This window comes from Pyrgilauda ruficollis, unplaced genomic scaffold (genome assembly GCF_017590135.1).
Source record: "Pyrgilauda ruficollis isolate IOZ18807 unplaced genomic scaffold, ASM1759013v1 scaffold7, whole genome shotgun sequence".
Classification (NCBI taxonomy): Eukaryota; Metazoa; Chordata; class Aves; order Passeriformes; family Passeridae; genus Pyrgilauda; species Pyrgilauda ruficollis.
The window spans coordinates 3,694,474-3,709,709 of NW_024528821.1; the positions used below are offsets into that span (position 1 = coordinate 3,694,474).

Sequence of the window (15,236 nt, forward strand, 5' to 3'; positions counted from 1 at the left end):
TACTGAATATTAGGAGGAAATTCCTCTCTATGAGGGTGGTGAGGCCCTGGAATAGATTTCTCAGATAAGCTCCCCCATCCCTGGAAGTGTCTAAAGCCAGGCTGGCCGGGATTTGGAGCACCCCAATCTCTGCCTGTGCTCCTGCCCAGGGCAGGGCAGGGCCGGGATGAGGCTCCCGGTCCCTCCGAGCCCAAAGCCGCAGGCGCGGCCCCGCCCCGGCTCGTCACGGGGCCGGAACCCGGAGCCGCCGGAGCCGCCGCCGCCCCGGGCCCAGCGCTGCCCCAACCCGGTCCGGAGCCGCGCCGCTCCCCCCGGGGCCGCCAGCATGTCCAACATGGAGAGTATCCTCGGGAGGGACCGCGGGCGGGATGGGCCGGGAGCCGCCGGGCGGGCCGGGCCGGGGGAGGTGGCGGTGGCCAGCGAGGCCTCCCCGCCGGGAGGAGCCCCCGGGGCGCGGGGGAGCGAGGGGGCGAATCCCCCCTCATGGCGGTGGTCGTGGGGACCGAGGGGCAGCGGCGGGAGGGCTGGGTGTGACACTGGCAGGGGCTGAGATCGCGCAGCCTCGGAATTCTCTTCTAAAGACGAGAAAAGAGAGAAGGGATCTCATGTTCCATAACGATATCTCTAGGGGGTGTCAGAGGATGGTGCTAGGCTTTGCTCAGTGGTGTCCAGCACCACGATGAAAAGCAGTGGTCATAAGCTAAAAACCAAGGAGTTGCACCTCAACACGAGGAAGATGTTCTTTTTGTGGAGGGGGCAGAGCCCTGGAATAGCTGCCATGGATGGGGATGTGGAGTCTCTAGGGAAATCCCAAACCCACCTGGACACGTTCCTGGGTCACCTGCTCCGGGTGACCCAGCCAGGGCGGGGGGTTGGACCTGGAGACCTGGTGATCTCCAGAGGTCCCTTGTAACCTCAGTTACTCCGTGTTTCTGTGGATTACTGCCCTGAAGGGACAAGGAAGTGGGTGGGAAGTTCGGTGTCTCTTCCCAAGGCCTGATGAGGCAGCCTGGGCTGGGAGTGAGGAGGATGGAGGGACAGCCCAGTTCCTGAGGCAGAAAACACAATTTCTACTAAAAATAGTGCAAGTTGTGCAGCAGGGGCAGCATACATGTGTGTAAACTGGAGTGATGTCAGCTGGGCTGTTCCCCAAACAGCCACCACGTCAGCTGTGCTTCCTGCTCTTGGAAAGAATTTACACACAGGGGCCTGTGTGGGCTGACTGAAACTTTCTTGCTGTATAAAACCATCTTCACACACAGGGGCAGAAAACTCTTACAGAGCCCAGAGGTCTCAGTGTGGATTCCAGTGGTCTCAGTGTGGTTGGAATGTGCAGGCAGTGCTGGCATTGCCGGTTGTCCTGGTAGGGACTGACGGGATTGCTGGAGCAGCTGACTGTGAGTCACAGACTGAGGTGGAAGTTGGGTTCTGCTTGGTTTGTGGCACGTTGAGAAAGACACTTGAAGGGAGGAGCAGGAATGTGCTCCTCAGGGATGGGTGAGCTGAGGAGGTGGCTGGTGAGCTGGTTTAATGTCAGGTAAATTCCCTAGCTGAGTAACTGGGGAAGTTATTTCAAAATAAACTGCTCGGGTTCTGGTAGCTACATTGATAGATATCCTAAATGCAAAGTCACGTGTGTTACCTGTTTGTAGCCTGCCTGTGATGTTTATAGGATAACAAAAGACATTCCTAATGTTCCCAGTTTGCTGTCAGAGTAAGAAGAATGGCTGGACTTTAATGCAGAAAACAGCTCTGGAATAATTTATGTGATTGAAATATTGAAGAAACCTCAAACTCGTAATGTTTAGCTTTGTGCTTCCATTTAATTGTTAATCATGTTAGTACCTGCTGTATCTTCCTCTTAGGATACCACAGGTGGCAGGAAAGAAACCTACAAAGCTTTTTACTTACGTATTGTTTGCGAAGGACTGATATTATTTGGAAGCTTTCATCAGCAGTGTTTTAAGAGAATGTTTTTGATTGTTATTTTTACAGCACACAGATTCTCTGTAATAGTAATAGTATTCTCAGTAATAGTTTAGTGCAGTCATTCCAAAACACTCTGAAGGCTTGTCTTACTTGGACCTTTCAGTTTAAGCAGTTGAACTTCTGTTTTTAAAGTTTCTCTTCCTGACTGGAGTACTCTGCCCAAAAGTCAGATGATGGAGCTGTCAGGGAGCCTGGGATAACTCACATGATCCAGGGCTGGAAAGGAGCTGGAAGAATAATTTAAATCCAAGATCCTGCTGGGTTGTAGCTGGCCTTGCCCAGCTGATCCAGTTTGCTGTTACACAGTTCATTTGTTGTGTTCTTCAGTGGCTTGGGTTTTTTTTTTTTTTTGGATGGGGAGGTTCCAGGCAGGTCAGGAAACCACATCATTTCACTGGGAGTCACAGGCTTCTGGTGTGGGAGTGAAAGTAACTGGCAGAGAACTACTCTCAGTTCCTCCTGGGGGGTGTTTGGTGGCTGGATTTATCACTCTGAAATAGGTTTAGTCCCTTAACTTACACTGCAGAACACCTGTTTAATTTGAAGTTTGCTGCAAAGGAGCTCAACAGAAACTCCAAAAAATGCGACAAAGAAGAAAAGGCAGAGAAAGCTAAAATTAAGAAGGTAAGTCTGAACCAAATTTTTAGATCTGTTGCTTGTCTGTTAAGGCATGAAGACATCTGGTGTGTTGTTGTTTTCCTGGTGTGCATGCTAATGATCATGTAGTCAATGTTTGTGATTTAAAGTATGTGACTATAAATATTCCTGTGTTTATTAATAAACATGAGGATAAATCCTTGTGGATGGCTCGTGGCATTTGCTTCCCTAGAGGATTGTCTTGTATGTGCTTTGGTAGAGACTGTTCTCAGAGTTAAAACCACTTCATGTTTATCAGTTTGTATTAAATGGGCTTGTGGAGAGAAACTTCAAACCAGCTTTTGAGTCCTTGAAGTAGTGAAGAGAGAGACTGAGTTGATTTGGTGTGTTTTTGCCCATGAGATACAGCTGTACCACCTGTGCCTGTTTTTGTGTCTTGAGACTGAAACTGTTTTCAGGAACAGAAATTATGTTTCTGTCGCTCTGCAAAACTGTGCATTCTTTCCAATGCCTTCCTTGGAAAGAAGTTAGGAGTTCTCATCTTGGAAATGTTTGTGATCTATTGTAGGAGGAGGGAGGGATTTGTTTATTTTTTTAATAGAAAGAGATATAGTGATTAATTAATGCTTCTTTCAAAGCCAAAATAGACTACACAGAAATCCTATGTACAGGAGCAAGGAAGGGTAAAAGGCTTTTCCTTTTGTGTCTCTCTTTGCCAAGGCCATCCAGAAGGGGAACATGGAGGTGGCGCGGATCCACGCGGAGAACGCCATCCGCCAGAAGAACCAGGCCATCAACTTCCTGCGCATGAGCGCCCGCGTGGACGCCGTGGCAGCCAGGGTGCAGACTGCCGTCACCATGGGCAAGGTGAGGCCCTCCTCCTCCTGCAGGGGCAAGGAGGAGACCTCTCATCTTCTCTGGAGTGGCTTCGTCCCAGCTGCAACGAGCTGGGAGCTTTCACTTTCGGTTTTAGAGGTAGCCAGGAGTAAATCGGCCGCTGGAGTTCCTCTGGCAGCTGCTCTTTGGATTATTTCACAAAGGTACTTCTCCCCTTCAAAGCAAAGTCATGAGGTAGTTGTGATTCCAACAGATAGTTGTTTAAGGTAAACTGATTTACTGCTCTTCACCTTGAAAGTTTATTGTGACCTGTGGACCAAATGCATCCCTTAACAGTGGCAGGTCTCAAGTCTACAGAAATGAGTGCCATATAAAGCTCATTTTAGTGAATTTTGCCTCAGAATATGTATTTCAAGTGGCTGAGTTAATTTCTAGAGCTGGGAATGGTAGGAGCTATTTAAAACATGACATTTCAGATGGCAATAGGACGTTCCCTCCTATTTGTTACTGTCAAAGCTCTGTGGACAGAGATAAGAGAGCTGGGTAGGAAATACCAGAATCCCAGAATAATTTGGGTTGGAAGGGACCTTAGAGCACATCCAGTGCCACCCCCTGCCATGAGCAGGGACACCTTCTGCTATCCCAGGTTGTCCCAAGCCCTGTCCATCCTGGCCTTGGATGCTTCCAGGGATCCAGGAGCAGCCACAGCTTCTCTGGGAAATCCATTCCCCACCCTCACAGGGAAGGATTTCAGCCCCCTTGTCTTATCAAATATTCCATGTTCTTTGAAAAAATTCTTTCTCTGCTTAATTTTGTGTTCTGAAACTCTTCCCTCACATCTGTGCTTGAGGTCTTAAGCAAGTCTTGTTAAGCCATGAGAGAATCTCTCATCAGCTGGACATGAGATGGCAGAAGTTGCTTTTCCTGTTGCTGATGGTTGGTTTTCCCTTTTTGTTTTCCAACTGTGCAGGATGAGCTGTCACAGAGACTGGCCCGCCTACGTGATCAAGTCTAAGTGAACAGAGCTGCAGTTCTTTGGACCTGCTTCCAAATTCCCTGTCTGGAACTAACCCTGCACTACACTCGAGGTGTAAAACAGTCCAGCTTAGGTGTTTGAATATTTGTAATATAGGGTACTCCACTCCAGCTTGCTACTCTTTCTAAAATACATTAAGTGACCCAAAAATATCACCTCTGATGTCCTTTTCTGTACATTTGGAAGTTGATCTATTTTTTGCAAGCTTTTTTCACAAATTCAAGTTGATGTTCTAAGTCAGCTACTAATGGTGGCATATTCTAGTTCCAAGCAAAACAGAGTATTAGTGAGATATATTTTAAATTATGAAGTGATTTTTTTTTTAAATTATGAGAACTGTTTCTGGTTGGAGGACTGATGTATCAGTTCAGATGATTGTTGTAGATCATTTTCCTACAGAGCCAAACTCCTGGAACACGCAGGGATGGACAGTGTGGACCTCCTGGAAAAGGCACTTGTTGAAACAAATAAGTGGACTTTGAGTTTTTTAGTCTTCAAAATTTAGGATAAATGTGCTGAAATTAACAGTTTAGTTCAAAAATGAGTTACCAAAAGCTGATTTCATATAACTGGGGACTTGTATGGTGGCATCACTTCAGCACAGCAGGAATAAAATATATTTTTGGACTCTTTGCCAGGTCTGTTGCTCTCTGCAGATAACATCCCATTGTTTTTAATATTCTGGTTGTATGGAGGAGCTAATCTTAGCAATCCCTTTATATTTCTGCATAGTAAGAGAGTCTGGCTGCTCTCAGTAGCTTCAAACTCTTGTTGCAGTTGTAAAATAAGAAATGGTTGTAGAAATTTGTACTTGAGACCACTTGTGATGTGTTGTGATAAACAGTGACATTCAAATTCTCTTCCTGATTTTTTTGGGCTCATTTTTATTTTTGTCTTTGTGGGGGTGAGGGAAGGTGTGGAGCACCAGGCTTGGAATTGGTTCTTGATTGCCTGGTGCTCAGGGCCACTTGGGTTTTCCAGTGTTAGGGAATTGTTTAAGGAAAAAGAAAACACTCAGTTTTTTATTCAAACAGGATTTTTTCAGTGAAAATGTGCAAAAATGATGAAACATTTCAGAGCAGTTTCAGGCATTACTTTGAATAACCCACGAGGGTTGAGCAGGATGTTATGTACTGAAGTAATCAAGGTTGCTGTAAAAATAAAGTAAGGAAAATAAGATAGACAAAACAAGCTGAAATGTGGGATTCTCTCACACTGGCAGCTGAACTAAACCCATGAGTTTAAAATGGGATCTTTTCACTTGTTAGAAAGAAAGTGATATTTAAAATAAATGTAAACACCTTGAATGTTCCTCCAGTAAACAGGAGAAATTGAAAGGTGTTTAAAAACCACATATTGACAGTTGTAGTCTGCCTATGATTCCTTCAAATGATTAATAAAACATCCCAGAAAGGGACTTTTTCCTGCATTTTCTTCCCTGGCTGCTTCTGATCATTGTAACCACGCTCATGCTGTATCTATGCAACCCAGTTACCAGCTGGGGTGACTGTGTGTGTGCCTTTGCCTTGCTGGACTTCTTCAGCTTGTTAATATTCAGTTACTTCATATCATGAGAGTGCTGGAAGCTTCCTGCCGTGGAATCGCTCCACGCTGGAGTTTACTCGGAGCTGTCCATGAACTCCTGAGGGTTCAGTGTCTGAAAGCAGCCAGCTCCAGCTACTGTGTCTGGCTTCTTCTAATGTTAAAAATCATGCTGCTCTTAGGCTGGTTTGGGCCATTCTGGAATTAGTTGAGGGTCAGACAGCAATTTTGAGCTCCCACATGGTTGATTTTCCCAGTCTGTTGCCTTGCTGTGAGCCTTGGAGGGATTTAAAAATAGACTGGGAGTGAGATTGCTGCAACAGAAAGGTTAAATAAGCTTCATTATTTTATTGATTGTTGTGGAGTTTTGATCTTATCCCAGTCTGGTGAACTCCAGAGGCAGCACAGATTTCCAGTGTTGTCTCTTGAAAGGAATTAACAAATACAAAGGTTTGACTGACATAATTAAGGTTATGTCTGGGGGACTGTGGTGCTGAGAGGCTTAGGCAGAAAGAGGTCTTTGAGACAGGGAATTTTTGCCCTGTTGACTTCACTCCAGGAGCTGCTGTGTATTTCAGCTGTGCCAGGGTTTGGGGCTGGCAGCTCCTTTGTACAGAACTCCTGCCCTCTCCTGGGGAAATGCTTTCACTCGTGGCTGGGAGCTGCATCCAGAAAGGTTGACGTTGTATTTTAAATACCTACATTTTTCTGATGTCATTTGGAAACGCTTAAAGCTCGAAGTTCCTCTTAAAGCAATATTTGAGTTTCATTCTTCCTCCCTTCAGGCTTCCCAAAACATTTCTTTTCCCTGAGCAGCTCTGGCTCCTCACTCCAACCTTGTTTTGTCTCTGTAAGTTGACTGTTTGTAAAGTTCATTTCATGTTAAATCACTTGTTTGTGCTTTTCTGGAACCTTATTGCCAGCTAAAATTTCAATATTTCTGCTGATGAGCAGGCACATCTAAAGTGAAACATTGCTTCAAATGTTGCTGGATGGATTTGCTCAGCATTTTTATCCTGTTTCTGAAACTGTTGGTTTGTGGTAGCTTTGTCTTCATTAGAATTCCAAAACAAAGCCATGCAAAGCTTCAGATGAAAGGAGAGGGAAGCAAAACAAAACCAAGAACTTTCATGTCATGATTGCAACGGGATAAAACTTATCATGTTGCCTTTGTGGAGATCCTTGGAGCCAAAAAATAGTGAATTTTTGTTAAACATAATCAGCAGTTGTGTATAGGCATAAATTCTGAAGCTGGTGCCGTGTATAGAGAAGAGAATAATTTTTGTAGCACTGGTTGAGTTCACTTTGAAAACTGCTTTACTTGTATGGGACAGTTTGTAAATGTAACTGCAGGTGGAAAATAAAATTGTACAGACAACTCATTCTGGGTGTGTGTCCAGGTTGTGTGGCTGCTACAGGTCTCTGTACATGGATGGACAAGCAGATGGGTTGTCTTTCCTGTGGGAAGACATCTAGAAAATCCAATCTTTATGGAGAGAAAACAAGAAGAAAATCAAGTGGGTACTATTGAGAGAGATTTGGGACAACTGGGGAGTAATTAATATTAAGTATAACAACATAAACTCTAATTTTATGGGGTGTTTAAAAATGTTTAGTCTGATATGGAGAGAGCCCTGTGCATAAACATCTCTAAGGGTTTTCTGTCCTTACACACAGAACAAGGGACCACTGGAAAACTGGCAAGGAGGTGGTGTGGGTTTGAGTTTGGGGTTGGGTTTGGTTTTCCCAGACCTAAAAATCTTCAATTTTAACATTTCTGTTCAGTCGTTCAAGAGCCAGCAGAGGGCACCTGAGGCTTTGCTTTTCTGAGTCCTACAGAAATGACTGGTTGGAGTAGTTAAAGGAAAAATGTTTCAGGGGCTGTTCAGGGAGCAGTGTCTCCCATGGAACCTTTGTTTGGGCAGTATCCACTCGCTGTGCCAGGGCTTTGATCCCAAAATCCAGCTGGGCAGCACATCCACAGGGTCATCAGCTGAATGGGGTCAGTCTGCACTAAATGCTCTCAAACGGTCCTTTGCTGCCTCTGGGGTAATTTAGGCCTCTGAGATCTGTAAGGAGGATAGTGAGTAACCTTGTGCTTAAAACTTGGGTTTAAATTTCATTTTTAGTTTAATATTGGGGGTTTTTAGCTGTTGTCATTCTGCTTTTGAGCTGTGATAATTCTGTTTTATACACATGGAAACACTCAGTATGCACTGATGGAAATGGATTTTAGTGGTAATTTTTTTTTTTTTTTTTTATCAGAGCTTTGATGAACTTCGGTTTGATGACAGATTGACTTTAATTTCAGGATTCTCTTTGCAGTTCTGCCTTCACCTCTTGCTCAGGCTGCTTTGAGCTCACGACAGCACTTGGCTCCCAACTTTCTTGTTTCAAACAGAATTTTTCCAGTGGAACCCTGAGTAGGGTCAGTGGCCTTGCTTGTTTCGGAAGCAGCTCCCTTCATTACCATTCCTTGAGGGAAAGGCCCCACGTGAACAATCTGTAACTAATTTCACGTGCCAGTGGAGCTGCTTTCACTGGGAGAAGATGCACTGAGAGAGTCTCCCAGGCTCCTGCTTCCCTTTGCTGCTCTTTAGAAGGATCTCAGCCTGGATCAGCTGCGCAACGTGGTTCAAAAGGGAAAATCAAAGGGGCTGCAGGATCCACGTTTTGGGAAAGCTTTCCAGGGTCTTTCAATGGTGCCAGTCACCATAAGGAGCTGCCAGACCCAGACTCAGCACAGAGGCTGCTCACAGTCCTTACCTAAATAAGGGGGATTTCAGAGAATAAAATATTTCATATTGCATATTTCTAATTTAAATATGCATATTTAATAATCCAAGCAATATAGAGAGTGATATACATATGCTAATTATATAGAATAATAAACCAAAATATAAATAAATAAAAATATCAAAATAAATAAAATCTAAATGTCTAAACACAAAGATGTTTTACAGTCATGCCTGTGTGTATTGCTTAGGATATTCTAAATTTATTAAACCTGAGTGATACAATCGTTTTGCAAAAGTCTAAAGCAACGAACATGACATAATGTGTGTATCTGACAAGGTAATAATCAGCTTAATTTAATTTCCCTGCTATCTGATTCATAATTCTTTATCACAATCAATTTCTGTCAAAATGAGCTGTCAGAGACAGGAAAGCATTTGAAAACTTCCTTTAGACACTCAATATTTTTTATTAAACTTTTTATGACTCCTTTTTTTTTCAAAGATAGATAAACATAACCCAGGGGTCTCTACAGGAGATATTTCCCTTTATTCTTATCACAATCAGAGCTTTGTTTCTCGAGGTGCAAAATGGGTCATTACTGGAACCATTAAGCTGGATTTCTGTTGCTGGTGGTTTTGCAGTTCCATCTGAAGTCCCAATATTTGCCTGGAAATCCATCGGAGAAGCTGGCGGGCCTGTTCAGAGTGTTGTAAATTAGTTCCAGTCTCCACGAGCCTGCTGTGACTAATTGATGTGACCTGGAAGTGGATAAAGTCCATAACAGTAAGATCAACTTTTCCTCTGGTAATTTGACAAATAGAGCCCTTTTTTAAAGTCCTGTGTAGGCTCCATTCCCCATTTGTTCTGTCGTGATGGGCATCGTTTCCGTGTTGGAGTGATAATGATTTTCCAGATTTCTGCTGATTTGTGGAGCAGGTGCCTTTATTTAATAATAAATAGAAGGGAGAGATTCAACAGCACCAACAAAAAGAGAATTCCTGGCAGCAGCTGTATATCAAAGCCATTCCTCATGCAGTTACCTCTCTGTAAGTATTAACCACTGCTTTAAATCTTAATATTTCCATGTAAAATGTAAAATTACAACATTTTTTGCAGAGTAGTTTTATGTGTAGAGAGTAGAAGTAATAATTTATTAGTGGTAATTATTACATTTAACAATAGCACTGTTTTTTCATCCAAATATTTTAGAAATACAAAGATTAACACTCACCAAAGCCCAAGTTGTCTGGTGTGTAGTGAGTTTAAAGCAGCAAATATAGAATATACCTGGTTCTCTTCCAAATTTAATGCTTTTGCTGAAGTTTTTTTAGCCTGTGGTTGGAGTAATAAATAAACCAGATATTCCCAAGCTCTTCATTAAGGTTTATGGGGATGTTTGGGAAATCTGGCTGTTTTCTCAGGATACTCTTTACCACACAGGTTTTCCTCCTGCTGCACTACAGAGATGTGCAGGAAGGCCGGTGGTTTGCAGAGTCGTTCCAGCTCATTTATTTCCTACAGCCACAGGGAAATCAGGAAATCTCAGTGTTGTGTGGGCTTCTGCCCTTGCAGAAGGGGCTGCTGGAATGGGAGCTGTGCAGTGGAAGCTCCTGGAAACTCCACGTTGCTGCCTAATTTTTTTAAGAAGAATTTTAGGCAGCCACTCTAAGTACTGTATTGACTGTAAGTAAACCCATGCTACTTTCTGGATGGGTAGGGATTTAAGGAATTTCTCTGCTCCAAGCCCCTTCCAAGCCTGCATCCCATTCATCCTCTCCCATCCCCACCAAGTGTCGTGCTCCAAAATAGTCTCACCATGACTATAACCCCCCAGCAGCGAGCCAGGGGAGTCCAGTCCCTATTTGTTTGTGCTCCAGTGGGATGTGAACCTTGCTCTTCCAGGGTGAAAGGTTGAGGGACGAGTGTCTTGTTTACCTGTGCTTTTCAGAGAATGTTTTCCTTTAATCTATTAAGCAGACACACCATTTTGTCCCGTGGTGTGCAATGGGATCGTTAACGATACACTTAATTACTACCAAACCACATCTGAGTGCCCGATGGCAGCAGGCAGGAGACTCAAAGCCCACTTGGTCAGGCAGAGGGTCCAGGAAGGTTCCCCAATCTCAGGGTTTAATAGAAACATCTTTCCATGTGCTCCTGTGATGCATCCCTGATTTATACACGGCTTTGCTGATGGAAATAACCACACCGGATGGTTTCACATCAACTCTGAGTGATGGCTGAGGGGAAAGTGGGAGTGAATGAGGAGAAACCAAACTGTCAATGGATTTTAAAATACAAATTGGATTTTTGGAAGTTATTTTCAAAACCAAAAATCATAATCGAATTCCTTGGGAGGCTATTTTAAAAACCTCAGGATCTGAGTTAATTCAACCACTGTAGCTCTGCTGCCTTGTACACACCTGAGGATTTCTCTTCTCTGAAGCTCTTATGTTCAGACATTCACATCCCAAAGGTGGCATTTGCTCTTAGTTTTTTGGCAGTGCTACAGATTTGTTGTATACTTTAATCAGCCAAGGTATAGGGCTCGGGCACATCCTCCACCAGGCACAGACACAATAGGGTGGAGAAGGCCCAGCAAACACAGCTGGTGAACATATTTACCATCCACTGGTTAGTCACACTTGTGGAGTTTTAATTGAATTACCTTTGACAGTGAACAGCAAACCTGGTGGGTGATCTACTAAATTTAACTGATGAATGGGCTCCCTAAAATCAATTAGCATCCAGGGCTGGGAGCATGAACACATCCGTCGCTCGGCGGGGACCGGAGCGGGCTCGGAATGACAGCAGCAAATGTTGGCCAAGTGAAAGCACGGATCTCCTGCCGCCGCTGACCCCTGCTCCCCACATGAAAGAAAAACAGGAGCCTAACAGGAGCTGAAAGAATCCGACAGTAAATCATTTAAGCCCTGTTTTGCACAACTGATACAGGATGCTTCTAAACTGCTTGATTAATGCTGGGCAGTATATTAAATGCAGGACGTGGCAGAGCAAGGAGTCTGCGGCCAAGCACCAGCTCCACAAACACCATCTGCTCGCTGAATTACTTTTGGGAGATTTGGGATAGAGGGAAACCAGGAGGAATTAGAAATGGCCTTTTTCTTTTGCTACAGTGATCGGGCCTGGTCTGTGGGCACAGAGCAGCCCCGTCAGTCTTTATGTTGTTTGTTATGTGAATAATCAAGCGATGGCAAAATGCAGGCTGGAGGTTCCTCTGACCTTTGCCTCGGCGCAACCCGACCCCGCGTGGGGCTCAGGCGGAGCATGTAATGAGGGACAGCTGGGATGGGCTGGAAAAGGGAGCACACACAGGTCTGAGGGAGAAGGAGCACACACGCCATGTCTGAGGGAGAAGGAGCACGCACACCCCATGTCTGAGGGAGAAGGAGCACGCACACCCCATGTCTGAGGGAGAAGGAGCACGCACACCCCATGTCTGAGGGAGAAGGAGCACGCACACCCCATGTCTGAGGGAGAAGGAGCACGCACACCCCATGTCTGAGGGAGAAGGAGCACGCACACCCCATGTCTGAGGGAGAAGGAGCACGCACACCCCATGTCTGAGGGAGAAGGAGCACGCACACCCCATGTCTGAGGGAGAAGGAGCACGCACACCCCATGTCTGAGGGAGAAGGAGCACGCACACCCCATGTCTGAGGGAGAAGGAGCACGCACACCCCATGTCTGAGGGAGAAGGAGCACGCACACCCCATGTCTGAGGGAGAAGGAGCACGCACACCCCATGTCTGAGGGAGAAGGAGCACGCACACCCCATGTCTGAGGGAGAAGGAGCACGCACACCCCATGTCTGAGGGAGAAGGAGCACGCACACCCCATGTCTGAGGGAGAAGGAGCACGCACACCCCATGTCTGAGGGAGAAGGAGCACACACACACACACACACACATACACACACATCTGAGGGGCTCCTGGCTTTGCACAAACTGGAGAAGACAGAGAACTCCCCACTGGGGCTTGAGGGTTTGGAGGTGAAAAGAAGAGCAGCAAACATGGTGATAGCGTTCCCTCCCTTCAGCCACTTTATAGGGTGTTCTGAACCTTCCAGGGAAGGTACAAAGAGGCTTTTCTTTCCTTACCTTCATAAGTCATTGACTTTATGCATTGATTTCAAAGTCAATGCATGGAGAGCATTTTTTAATTTTTTTTTTTAACAAATTGTATAAAATAGTACTTTTTAAGGAAAAATTCTCACCTTGCACAGAAAGTCCAAACCTCAAGGGAGACATTGTACTGTAATGTCATCGAATTGTAAAATGAGATGAGCAGAGATGGGGTGGAGAAACACCTGCCTAAATCCAAGTGTTTCATGCCTTTAAAAATGTTGCGTTTTAACCTGTAAAATAAAAAAGAGGGTGGGATTCTGACGCCGGGCTCTGAAGTGCTGCATAAATTACATTCTACTTAACACAAACCTATATTTTAATTTAATTCAAATATAAACCACGGGCTCCTGGCCATGCAGGACAGCCCAGAGGATCCAGTGCTTTCTCTTCTCCTGGCTTTGCTCCACTCCTGCTCTCGGAGCTGCCCCGAGGTCTCGCTCCGAGGCCGGGCTGCTGCTGCTGTGCTGACAGCCCTGCTCCAGGGTGCACCTCCAAACACACCATTCCCTGGCCCATCCAAAACTTTGGCTTCCAGACAAACACACGGGAACACGGCACCAAACACCCAGATCAATCCCCTCAATAAGATTTCATGCATTTTCAAACGGTATCTGTCTTGATTTGGAAAATAAAAAGCAAAGAAAAGACAATGGCAAAAAGCCTTCCCAGTGCACTAAGTGAGAAATGTGGCTTTAATTTAGACAACTAATTGCTTCCAGCTGAACCAGCCATTAAAAACAGTTGAAGAATTACAATGTAAATAGATTAATGCAGACAAAGCAACATGTGCACTATTCCATGTCTTCTTGTTACCTACAAAATACTTGGGCAGTGACACACTGTTAGTCTAAGCCACTTGTTAGGTTCTGTGCTAATCAGCTAAAATTAAATAAACATGACTGATAAAAATGACTGTTGTGTTTGAAAATTGATGCACCAACAGAATTTACTCCAGGAGATAATTACAGATGATTAAGTAACAAAGAAATAATTCCTACGGCAGAGGGTGAACTCCGGCGGCACAGGGAAGGGGCACTCGCCAACGCTCCGGCCTTGTCATTTGGAGGGATGAGCCAAAGCTGCAGGAAAGTCCATGGGGGGACAAAAACTCTGAAGGAGCTTTTCTACCCCAGCAATTTCCAGTGACAGAGTGAAAAAGGACTGGAAAATCTGTATTTTGCTGTTGCAAAAACACGTATGTTTCCCCCACCTCTTCCTACGCAAAGGATCAATTCCTTCATGCAACTCTTTACTTTTAAATGCTAAAAAAGTGCTCTTGGGTGAAGCATGTAAGTGAAAAATATGATATTTCCTAAATAATAATCTTAATTTCAATATTAAGGCTACTTTCCTTTGTCATCAAAATGAAATCAGACTGAGACTCACCTTCTAAAATGCAAAACATACTTCAGGCAGTAATTTTAAAATGTTAATTCTTAGACAAATTTATTATTAGAATAATACTGATTGGAAGCCTTGCTAAAAGAATGTTTTACAAAATAAAGAATAAATCTGGGAGGGTTTCTGCATTTTTTAATTTTCCATAAGGCTTGTCAGTGGGAGCTCTGTAGTAATAGGGACATCCAAAAAATAAATGAAAGGCTTTAAACTGAAAAAGGGGAGCTTTAGATGAGATTTTGAGAATAAATTCCTTCCTGTGAGGGTGGGGAGGCCCTGGCACAAGGTGCCCAGAGAAGCTGTGGCTGCCCCTGGATCCCTGGAAGTGTCCAAGGCCAGGTTGGACAGGGCTTAGAGCAACCTGGGCGAGTGGAACGAGATGGGCTTTACCATCCCTTCCAACCCAAACCATTCCATGATTCTGTGATTCCAAGGAGCCCACTCCTCCACAGGTCTTTGCACAGCCATTTCTACACAACTTTTCCCCATATTTTCTTTAGTACACTCATATCCTTGAGCATCTCACTGAAACACATGTTTGAGGCAAGATTAGCCCCTATGAAATGAAAATCGCTCAGGCTGCTGAGGGGGAAGTGGAATATTATTCTTCATCCTGAATTGAAATATTAGAAGCTGACTCCTGAATTATACTCTGGGGTTACCGAGCCCTAATTGAGATTGAAATTGGGCCGCTATTTTTGGTGCAGCCTGGAAAGCTCCGAGTCTTATTCCCATTTGTGCCGGTGGAAATCCCCACCCATCATCTCAAATTCTGCTCTGCCTGCACCTTCGGGGTGAGGAGAACCTTGCCGGCCCCTTCCCCCCCGAAATAATGATAAATGACAGCTACTCCAAATTGGAGCTGGCTGCTGCTCCTCGCCGAAGGGCCGAGGGGAGGGTGGGAAGGGGCTTCTCCCTGAAAGCTGATTGACAGGCAGGGTCAGGATGGG

General features: G+C 44.8%; 1 protein-coding gene across 1 annotated transcript; it reads left to right on the forward strand.

Annotated features, from left to right (window-relative positions):
• Window positions 1-218: 218 nt before the first annotated feature.
• On the forward strand, window positions 219-4,442 carry LOC121363187 (charged multivesicular body protein 1b-like). Its single transcript, XM_041485322.1, has 4 exons — window positions 219-341; window positions 2,516-2,613; window positions 3,307-3,626; window positions 4,394-4,442. The coding sequence occupies exons 1-4, from the start codon at window positions 326-328 to the stop codon at window positions 4,440-4,442; spliced, it is 483 nt and encodes a 160-aa protein (XP_041341256.1). The 5' UTR covers window positions 219-325.
• The last annotated feature ends 10,794 nt before the right edge of the window (window positions 4,443-15,236 follow it).